This window comes from Protobothrops mucrosquamatus, unplaced genomic scaffold (genome assembly GCF_001527695.2).
Source record: "Protobothrops mucrosquamatus isolate PMUCROS unplaced genomic scaffold, P.Mucros_1.0 scaffold_57, whole genome shotgun sequence".
Classification (NCBI taxonomy): domain Eukaryota; kingdom Metazoa; phylum Chordata; class Lepidosauria; order Squamata; family Viperidae; genus Protobothrops; species Protobothrops mucrosquamatus.
The window spans coordinates 1-11,549 of NW_015386133.1; the positions used below are offsets into that span (position 1 = coordinate 1).

The window sequence follows — 11,549 nt, forward strand, 5'->3', positions numbered from 1 at the left end:
CAGAGGAGGGCGAGAGCCGCCGGGAAAAGGCCGCCCCTCGCACAGGGGGCTTCTCCGGAGGGGTAAGGAAAGCGGGCGCGGCGCACCGTCTTTTTTGTTCCCGTCGCCCGCGGGCTGGGCAGGGGAATAAAGGCAGCTGTCCAGCGACTGGTTTACTCGGGTGCCGCCTCGGGGTCTCCCCGCCCCAATTAGGGGGAGATCGGGGTGATGTTGGTGTTCGTTGAGGAGCCTGGGGATGTCCTGGCCCGGGATTTAACGCATCTTTAAAGGGCTAGTTTGTTTTTTTAAGACCCTGATTAACCGCGCATTGTCGGTGGAAGTCTTAAGCGCACGGTATATTCCATCTTGATTTTTGAGAATCCGGAGAGGCTTTCTTTCCGAATTACCCTTGCCAAATCCTAAGCATATTCATAAACTGAACATATTTAAAATCCTTTTCGGTCTCTTGGCATCCCACAAATTGGGAACTTGCATCATGCATAAACGTTCGCTATCGCTTTCAAATTTTAGGGAGACGAAAGCTGTGATTTTTCTTTGTTCTGACAAGTAATCCTGGACTCGGTATATCGTATTCTGCCATGTTTGTTTTCCTTCCCTCATTCATCTCAAGAAGGGAAGAGAGTTGTGAATTGGAAGCTGATAACTGTTACAGTCCTTTCCCCTTTGTTATTAGAGTTATATTTTCAGTCTTCTAAGTCAGCTTTTGTCCTAGGGTTGTGGGACTCTTACTTTTGTGGGATGGAAGAATATAAAGTACTGGAAGTGGTCTGAACCCAGAAACAGACAGCTCGGCATATTTGACCTTGGAAATATCTGAAGTAATTGGGATCATGTTAGAATTCTCCAGGTCAGGCTGGCTGTTTCAGATTTCAAATTAGACATTTCAACTGCAAAATATTTTGCAATCAATTTTATTTACTGTAAGCCTTGGTCTACAGTAGGTTTGTTCTGTTCATCATTCTGCCGTATGGCTTGTTTATTCATGGGTTACTGATTGAACTACAATTAGCTAGAATTCTCACAACCTGGTCATCATTATCTTGTTGAGACTACAGAATTTGTCGCTTTTCATTTTTACAGCAGAAAGGGTCTTGAAATTTTGTTCATCAACTAGAGTTAACTACTCAAAAACTAGAGTTAACTACTCAAAAACAAAATAAAACAGGTCATAATTGGTATTTGGAGGGGAGTCAGCAAGAGAAAGATCTAGTTTGAAAATGATCCAAATCCATCCTAGGGCTGTTGAAGAAGATTCTGAAAAAATCCTTCCAGTGCATTGCTATGGGAAAAGCAGCTGAACAGTTTCTTAAAATGTTCCTCCCTCCCCTTGTCCTGGGATCCAGAGCTGAACATTCAGCTTATCTCATACTCCCAGTACTCACATTTATAGGTGCAACACAAGGAAAGAGGGGACATGCATATGCAACATGTTACATTATAATTCAGAATATACAGCATGGCCACTGCTAGTACAGGTTCTGGAAAGAATTTAGAAACTGCTTTATCTGTTGTCAGTTTGTTTATGGGAAACATTAGCAAGAATAAGCCATTCTATGGAGAGATTCTCAGAAACTGAGGATAGATAGGGAATTAATTTTAATATCTCACTGTCAGAAATGGCCCTCTTATTGGGATATGTACACTAGCCTGAATCATAGAATCCCAGGGTGCAGTATTTGTATATTCTCAAGCAATAACTGAATAGGTAAGTTTCAAACATGTACAATATTGTTATAGTGAAGAAACTGCAGGAAAGGAGTACAAGTATATGTTAGCTGCATAATTCCACACATAAGCTGTCTTTCCCATCTTGCAGATACAGTATAATTAGACAAGCATTTATAATAAGAAGAGCAATGTCTGAAAGCATAGGTCTGTTGATGTAAATTTATTTCTTACATATATAAAATTGTTTCACTGTGTAGTTTAGTTGATAGTAATGAAATAGATAAATAATTCAAATGATTTTAATTCAAAAATTATTTGAAAATTAATTAATAAGCATTATTTCCATTCACTTGTTTTGTTGAGCAAATGCAGCTAATAAAATAGCTCTATCCATAGTTTAGTTAGTACATTATCTGAACTAACTTTTCTAGTTTCAGAGAACAAATCTCAAACTAATTCAATATTATTTCTTGGCTTGAAATGTTGTATATATTTTAAACAAATATAATTTCCCTCACATTTAGATTTTAAAGAATAAAAATGTACTGAAAACTATTTTCTTAAGAGTTGGGTCCATAAATAGTTCTGTTCTAAAGACAGTTATCTGCTAATTCATTTTTTCATTTAATATATATAAATACTTTGATTAAACGTCTGATAACATCTTAATTATTAATTTTATAAATGCATTGTTCCGTAAAAGTGGAAAATGTTCTATGACAATCAAATCACCCATTTTATTTTTGTTGATGGACCTTCAGGCAGTAATAATTTAAGTTAAGATGATACTATTGTAAACATATTATTTTACAGATTATCTCTTTGAATAAGAAGTGCAGAGAATTGTTCATCTTTGAATGGCACCAGTTATCTGCTTAGAGTCTGGCTGTATTCTGGCAATTAGAATGTATTAATTTCCTGTGTCTTTCACAACTTTGTTGTTCTTCTCTCCAAGTAATATTAAAATAATCTATAATTAATTGTAATCACTAAACTGGAAAAATTATATAAACTAAAGTTTGTTAGAATGTAAAATTGTGGTTTAAAAATGGTTTTCATATCATAGTGCCTTTCCTTCCTTACCTTTCCCTTCCCTTCTTTCTTTTTAATGTTCATAAGGACATTTAGAATTGCCATTACTTATGAAAAAGCCAAGTCTTAAAGTATCCGATGTTCAAGCTAGAGCTAGAGAAAAAATAACAAGTAAATTTAGATAAAATGTTTTATATTTAGGTTATAAGTAGATGAGGTTAAACATGAAAGTAGTTTTAACTTCATAATTCACAATATTACATTTGTTATAGTACGATTTAAAAAGAAACTTTAAATGCTTTTATTAGGATGCAGGAGGCAGTCATCACAAAGTTTCCGTTTCTCCTGTGGTCCATGTTCGTGGTCTTTGTGAGTCAGTTGTGGAAGCAGACCTTGTGGAAGCTCTTGAAAAATTTGGGACTATATGGTAGGTTTAATGATTTTTTAAAAAGTTATAAAAGGGAAATGCATTTTGCTGTGGCTGAATTTATATAAAAGGCTAAGACAATTTTTATGGCTTGTTGAAATGATCTAATATAGCTCAAGCTGTTAAAAATAGTTCATCACATTATGGCATAATATTATGCACAAACCAGCCAATAGAATTTCATTACATTAGAATGAAGAAGCTATGATCAGTGATTTCTAAACAGTCTCTAAAATCAAGACATGTTTGGATATAATGTAAAACTGTAGAACTTGCAACCTTAATGAATTATTTTTCTAAATTGAATAAAGAACATGTTTAAGAGGATTCTTCATAATCTGAGTATTGAGCCAGTGTGATTCATATCCGCTGATCCTTGCCCCCAGACATATGCAGATTTTGTCAGATTAGTGAAAAATATTCCATGACAAGCTGTGTGAAATAATTTAGACTTGTTTTATGTGTATTGTTTTTATAAATATGTTTCATAGCAGCTAATTTGAAATAATAACATGAAATTGTTCATGATCAAAATTTTAATAGGCTATTTATAGTTAGTTATTTAAAAGATATAATTTAAAAGATATAATTTAATTTGATAGTTTATGTTATACTCGACTTTTAAGAAATTAAATTGCCTTGTGCATTTGGCAGTAAGAATTGTATATTAAGTTATATCAATTTTGCTTTAGCTTAATTGCTAAATTAAATTATCATAACTAATTAGTTGTTTTGCTGCTTTTTTCTTGTAGTTATGTGATGATGATGCCATTTAAACGTCAAGCTTTGGTAGAATTTGAGGATATTGAAAGTGCCAAAAAGTGTGTTACTTTTGCAGCAGATGAGCCAGTATACATAGCAGGACAGCAAGCATTTTTCAATTACTCTACAAGCAAAAGAATAACTCGTCCAGGAAATACTGATGACCCATCTGGTGGGAACAAAGTTCTGCTGTTATCAATTCAGAATCCTTTATATCCAATTACTGTGGTATGTCTGCTTTACAGCGTAAATCACAATTACCTTGGTGCTTTGTATTGCCCTATACTATGCTTGCTTGTGGCAAGCTTGCGCCTCCCTGCCTACTTTTTACATTGGCAGGATCTCAGAGTGTTCCTTCTGGTTTATAATGAATGTGAAAGCATCCTCATGTATATGCATGTGTTCTTTTTAGTATATTTTGTTCTGTAAAACTGGGAAAGTATGGTCTCATTTATGCCGCAGCAGTATTACTTTGGTTGTAGAAAATAATTTGGCTGAACTATAAAATTAGCGATTAATCCTTTTTTGGCCTGTGTTACAGTTTTTGCAAGCCACTTAAGCAACCCATAGCTTATGGGAAAAGAGATAATGATGAAATAGTTTCCTGTTTAACAGTGTCTTGTAATATATTATTTATTAGAGTTCTCAGTATATTATGTTTTTTTTAATTCAGATTTCGTTTCCTGTTTTTGTTAGTTACTTTTGACATTCTGTCCTCTAATTTTAGTAGTCTTAATGAATCTCATTGGTTTTAAGTTTTATAAGTAAACATTATTTTCTACTAAAGTCAAAGCTAAATGATTTCAAAGTAAATATTTAATATATGTTTAGAATGGAAAGCTGTTTTTCATTTTGTCTTATCTTCCTTCTCATGAAAGTGAACATATGTGACTCAGAATTGAACTGTGGAATCTTTGATGTTTTCTGAACCTGGTTGTTTACTGGCAGACATTTCATTACCCAACTAGATAACATCATCAATGTGTTGATGTTACCTAGTCAGGTAATGAAATGTCTGCAGGCAAACAACCAAGCTCAGAGTGCACTGAGGAGTCCTTCTCATTACTGGATTCATTATTATGATTGAAACAGTATATAAGTTCCATACATTAACAAATAACTGCATTTCTGTATAGGAAGAATGTGGATGAAAAACCACCTATATTTATTATGTAATCCCATTTTAACATTATTTAAAATGAATAACACTGAACCATAGATTTCTTGTGTAAAGTGAAGGACACAACTCCATTATGTGAAGTGAAGACAGTTGTGGAGAGATTTCAGGAGAGCCAGAACACTTTGCTTGGAAGCAGAGTTCTGTTGAATTTGAGTTGAATTCAGTTCTCATGACATTATATATAAATATATATATACTTTTAACTTATTGCCACTTAGATCTTGTAACTTTTCCAAGGACGGTCCTGTAATCTCTTTGTTCCCATAATCCTGGCCAAAACAAGGTCCCAATGGAGTGTATCATACTGGAGGTGATTAATGGACTGGGATAAGACCCCACCTCCTCCCCATATGCATCTTGTTCCCTTCTTTGCCATCTTTGTTATTTTTAAGTCAATTTTAATGTTAATATTATTTTAATGTTTTAAAATTTTATCTTGTGGTTTTATTTGGTTATAGGCTGTCGCCTCTAGGTGAGATTGGCAGCATATAAAATAAATAAATAAATAAATAAATAGTGAAAACGTTATAATAGATTAGGTCAACATTTTTCAGCATTATTTGGATGGGAAATAATTATTTTTCCTTCATTTTGTTCTGTTCTATTTTATAAATGGTACAAATATTGGGCATACTAACTTTGCAAAGCTACCAGTGCAGCATGCAAAATATTTGAAGTATGTGTAGTGAAACTGAATTTAAACTTTTTTTTCTGAATTGCATTACAGTATTTTGACTTTTTTTTTTGTCAGAATGGCTTTTTAATAGTTGCGTGTATTTTTATTTGTTAACATTTTGAATAATCTTGTAAGATAAAACAACTGCTCTGTTTTGTAGGATGTCTTGTACACAGTATGCAACCCTGTTGGGAAAGTACAACGTATTGTCATATTCAAGAGAAATGGAATACAAGCCATGGTTGAATATCCTTTTATTACTCTTCTAATAGAAGAAAATATACGTAGCTCAGGATTGAACTGTGGAGTCCTTAGTGCTCTCTGAGCATGGCAGTTCTATTGCAGATGTTTTTGTTATCCAATTTTATTACTGCATTGTTATGCTATAGCACAGGAACTTACCAGAAAGCTTATTTACTTGTTTGTTTATTCTGCATTTATATTTATGTAACCACTGAATTAGAACAACAAAAAAAACCAAAATGTAAAATCCAAAGATTAAACAAAATAAAACAGCAATAAAACAGTGCCAGCCCCAATGTAAATAACAGCCCAAAGGTGTTTTTTCAAAAGACAACTGAACTTTCTTGGTATTTTCTCTGAATTGAACTGAAGCTTCTTGGTTAAAAAGTGAAATGTTTTCAAAGAAAAACAACCAAGAAAATATAGTTGCCTTTTGGAAAAGCACCTTTGGGACAACCATGACCTGGATGAATGAGAATCTCTGTAGACATAAATAACAACTATAAATTATTCCTTAAATGCTCCGTAGAACAGTTTTATTCTGACATCTATTGGCAGTGAGATCCAGATGGATGCAAACTGAACCTTTGTAGGCCTGAATAAGTAGAGATAGCCTTGCAGCTTATGAAAAAATAATGCATAAAATTACACTTTCCTCACATTTGTCTCCAAGAATTGTACTTAAATAAATCAGAAACAAATGTTACCTTATGTATAAAATAGGAAAGAGAGGACTTCAGGAATACAGGGCTTGATTAGATTTTTTTTTTTTTGCAATCTTCTAATCAAAGTTAAATACAAAAGACATATATATTTAAAGAGTTATGAATTCTGAAATGTGAAGCACAAAGAAACAATTCTTTTGGTGGGGTCTGACAGAGGAAATCGTTATATTACATCCGACTTACAGTAAAGTAAGAACCATAACTATTGTTGACTCTGATAAATTGGGACCGTTAGTTGTTCTTTAGATGGTCGTTTAGATCTAAATGACAACAGTCATGGAGTCAATTTACCTAAGACTCACTGAAGATCGTGTCGATGTCTCAAGAAAAGTAAAATATTTTGTCTTGTAATTGCTTTATTTTAAAGACTGACTAAAGATCCTTAACATGTCTTATGTTTGAATCAGTTCTTTGTGCTCAGAAAGCAAAAGCTGCACTCAATGGAGCGGATATATATGCAGGATGCTGTACATTAAAAATTGAATATGCAAGGGTAAAGTTTTTATCTTCTTAAGCCTCTCTATTTTGTAGGAGAAAAAGCAATTATTAAAATTCACTGTTTTGCTTTTATCTTAACAGCCAACTCGACTTAATGTTATTCGAAATGACAATGATAGTTGGGATTATACTAAGCCATATCTGGGCAGACGAGGTAAGTGTTTGGGTAATTGTATCTACCATATACATATATATATATACATATGTAGACAGTTTCTTTAATGCAGTAGTCATTTCAAGCCAAATATTGCTGGTGGAACTTTTGTTAAAGCTTTGTAATCCTGGAAAAGAATAACTTTCAACCTTAGTGGCCCCTGGTGGTATACTGAATTGTTTAGGCCATGAAGGAACCCATACATGCAAGCATGTTTGCAGTACAAGGATTTGCATTTCTCCAAGCAGCTCTCACTCTTTGGAGGAGAGGACACTGATGCAGACTTTTCCTTACAAACTACAAACTTGCACGCTGCTTCTCCATGGAAAGGAATTTTCCCATATGGTGGACAAGGCATTAAGAAGGATAGAGGACTCCAGCAGGCTGACTCTACACTTCATCATGCACCACATCGGCATCATCAAATGGCCCTCTGAAAAATCTCAGACTTGCAATTCACCTTGACTGCATACTGCATGCATCATCACTACAAGCATGTCAAGAAGGATACTTACAATACTTCCGGTTTCATGTCATGAATACCATGGTAGACTGTACCCATTATAATCAGCTTGCATATGGTTCCAGTCTTATATCCCTAAAACAAAGCAGTACAATATGGAAGATTCCAAGTCTTGTTTATCTCCTGTACATTGTGGTAATTGTTTTGGTTGTATGTAAGATAGGTTTTCCAATGTAAATGTTGTCTAAAGGATCATAACTACTTAAAAATAAATTGAAATTTTGCAGCAACCTGTCAGGCAAGTTCCTCAGGTTTTGCTACATTACCCTAAGTATATTTCATTCTTTTTTTTTAACTGCAAAGCATAGCAGGGACATTGTTTACATCAGTAAAAAAAAACCTGCATGAAAGTGTAAAAAAAAAAATCTTATTCTGTACTTCTCTGTAATTTCTAATGACATGTATAATTTGCTGTATATACTTCTTGAAACTTTAGGCATTAATAGCAGGAAGTTGGGAAACTTATCAAGGTAGAGTATTTAGCAAATTTTGAACATGAAATAAGATTTGACTTCAATAATTATCACAGGATTGGATTTTTTAGGTATTTTGACTGTAAAAATGTACTATTAATATTAGGTCTTGGCTTGCTTTAAGTTTTAACTAAAAGTTGCATTTTATAGATAGTACTTTGATTGTGAAATGTACTACAGTATTAAAATGTAGGCTTTGGAATGAAGAATTAAGTATTTGTAAAAAGTTAATAAGGGGGCTATGCTATTGGTTAGCAGATTATTCAACCACAATGCTATGGTAAAACTTAAACTCTGTTTCAAATTGCCACATAACATAACTATTTAAGATACTAAGTTCACACATTCAATTCAGATTCTGTTTAGAGACTGTGGCCTGTCCTGGTAAATGAAACTGTGAGAAATAAGAAATCTTTCCTTGAAGGAAAATAACATAGATGTATCAAATAATTTGATGTTTAGTGTGGCATTTGACTTTTCTTTGAATAGTAAGGCCTGCTTCTTATTTTTAACTTTTTTTGAACATCATTTCAGTTCTCAAATGTGGGTTTGCTTATGTAGCACTGAGATATCTTTGAATATGTGCAGCTTGTTGTTTAAATACACCCACATAATTGCTTTTCCTTAAATTAATTCAGGTGATTCCTAGTCCTATTCTCAGACAGGAAGAAGTACTACCTGTACTACCATAGCTAATTCTCAGTAGTTTTTTGTTCAATGACCGTTTAGAATTAAGATGGTACTGGAAAAAATGGATGTCCATGCTCAAAATTATGGTTGTTGCAGCATCCCCATAGTCATGTGACCAAAATTAGGGTGCTTGGCAGCCCACCCACACTTATGACTATAGCCCTGTTGCAACTCCCCTACCCATTTATGCTCTTTTGGCTGTTCTATGCAGTGGTACTTCTCATCAAAGGTGATACTGGGGCAAGAATGGGGTTTCTGCCATTCTCCAAATAATGTATTCATTTTTGCGAGACCTAGGGTAGATTTCCAAAGGATTGTGAGAATGGAGTGTATGGCCTTGGGGAGAAGGCCTGGAACTGCTAGCATCAGCTTGCATACAGTACAGTTAGGGCATGCCTCGTTAGCAGGAGTAAAATGGCGAAGATTAGCTGAGCATGGCAGAACCTGTGAAGCACAGGGCTGTGGGGGCAACTGGAACTTTGCACAATGGTGGTGGGCTGGCTGGCCACGGAGTAGGGCTTGAGGCAACATTTCTTGGTTGCAGCTGTGGTGCTGGGTTGAAGTAGAGGCCTGGAGTCAATGGTATCTGGCTGAGGCCTCCGCTTCAGTTTCATCCCTGTTGCTGATGCTGCCAAGTAGCACTGTCCAGTGTAGCTCAAAGAGTATAGATGGGGGGGGAGTGGCTGAGAGAAGTTGCAATGCCCCTGTTGTCATAAGTGCTGCTGGGCCAGGTGGAGCACCTAAGGCTTCCTGGGGCACAGTAGCTTTGTGCCATGCTGCCGGGACAGGCTGAGACTTCTAGGAACAACTGCAGTTTTGCACCACATTGCAGCACCCCCTCCAACATTTGTGTGGCTTGTGCCAGGCCTCCCCCACCTCACTCCTTACCTGGGACTCCCTCTGCTTAACCTGTGTTTCTCAGTTAACAACAGCAATTGGGAATGTGGAGGTTGCAGTTGCTAAGAGATGCAATTACATGATGTCTTGCTTTATGAGTGCATTGCTTAGTAATGAATTTCATTACTAAGTTCCAATTGTAGTCACAGGTTGAAGACTATCTGTATGTAGCATTACTTTCAAATTGTAATGGGAAAACCTGCACCGTATTTTCTGTAGATAGACAATTATAGCTTTTTTATTTTTATAATTAACAATTAATAAAAGCTACTGTCTATATCAATTTTAATGAATCATCAGAGAACATAATGCAGGGGTGTCAAACTCGCAACGTCACATGATGTGTCGTGACGTATCGCGACTTTTTTTCCATTGCAGGCAATGGGGTGGGTGCGGTTTCGGCATGACACATCCAGCCCGCGGGCCGGCAGTTCCTGACATAATGTGAGCAATAAACCAACTGCCAATGAGTGGGCAACTTCCTCAGTATGGAAAATCACTCATTTATTTTGGACAGTACTCATCAGTACAATGAGGCAGTACTCCTATTATCTTAGGAGAAGAATGATGAAAGTATCTCAGGAACAGGTTACTTTCTGTGCCTCTCCTCTTCTCAGCCAGTGCTTTTGGCTGTATTAATTACTGTATGTTTTGTTACATTGGTATCTTGACCTTATTTCAGAAATACTTAAGATTTGTTTTAGCCTTATAATTCTCTGGCACAGTCGGCTAATCTTGTCTAGGCTTTTAAGCTAAGCAGCTTGGTGGGTTTAGTGATAGGGATCTGTCAGTTTAGACCGGCTGTGATAGGGATCTGTCAGTTTAGACCGGCTGCAAATTTGAACAAACCCCCCCCCCCAAAAAAAAACAAAAAAAAACAAAACCCGTTAACAAGAAAGCTACATGTTCTTGGGCATGAAATTACCAGAAATCAAGCACAACTTGGAGTTTTTTATTTTTTACATTAAGCAGATAATTTTGAATATTTGAACTGGTTTGGATTTCCTTTTTTCATCAAGGGTATTGTGTTACAGCATTACATTGAGGAACCTAATATAAACGTGCTAGCTGAAATCTTGTCAGTTGTATTGCATATAGATCCTGTTGTCTATATTGGTACAACTGCTCTGTTTTCCATAGATGCATACTTTATAGTTACATAGAAATATATACCAGACAAATAAAACGTACCTGTTTTTGTTTTTAGTTAAAGCCTATATGGTTATCAAGAGTCGTAGCATCTTTATTTTTTTTTAACTGAGAATTTTTTCATATTTCATTTTCAGTTGTTGGTTAGAAATTATTTTTAATTCTCTAAATGATTTTTTGTATAGTTGTAGCATGAACATAAAATCTAGTGGATGTTTTATAGGAAGGATACTGTGATTTTTATTGCTATGTTTTATGAGTCATAGAGTTGGAAAGGATCTTAGAAGTGCTCGATACAGAATCCATTGCAGCATCTCTGAGGGATTATCATTTTTAAAAATTATATATACAAGAAGTGATTATTGGTGGTGAATGCAATTACATCTAAGCCAAATAATAATATATCTAAAATAAGGGGAAAAGTAATTGCCAAGCTCTATATCAGTGATGGC

General features: G+C 35.2%; 1 protein-coding gene across 1 annotated transcript in view; it reads left to right on the forward strand.

Moving 5' to 3' along the window:
* The first annotated feature begins 3,879 nt into the window (after window positions 1-3,879).
* Window positions 3,880-11,549, forward strand: part of HNRNPLL (heterogeneous nuclear ribonucleoprotein L like) — a 23,566-nt gene continuing 15,896 nt past the window's right edge. Inside the window, exons 1-4 of the mRNA XM_015812077.1 lie at window positions 3,880-4,117; window positions 5,906-5,991; window positions 7,110-7,206; window positions 7,293-7,365. Coding sequence (XP_015667563.1) covers window positions 3,887-4,117; window positions 5,906-5,991; window positions 7,110-7,206; window positions 7,293-7,365 — 487 coding nt within the window. The 5' untranslated portion in view covers window positions 3,880-3,886. The remainder of the gene's footprint in view (window positions 4,118-5,905; window positions 5,992-7,109; window positions 7,207-7,292; window positions 7,366-11,549) is intronic.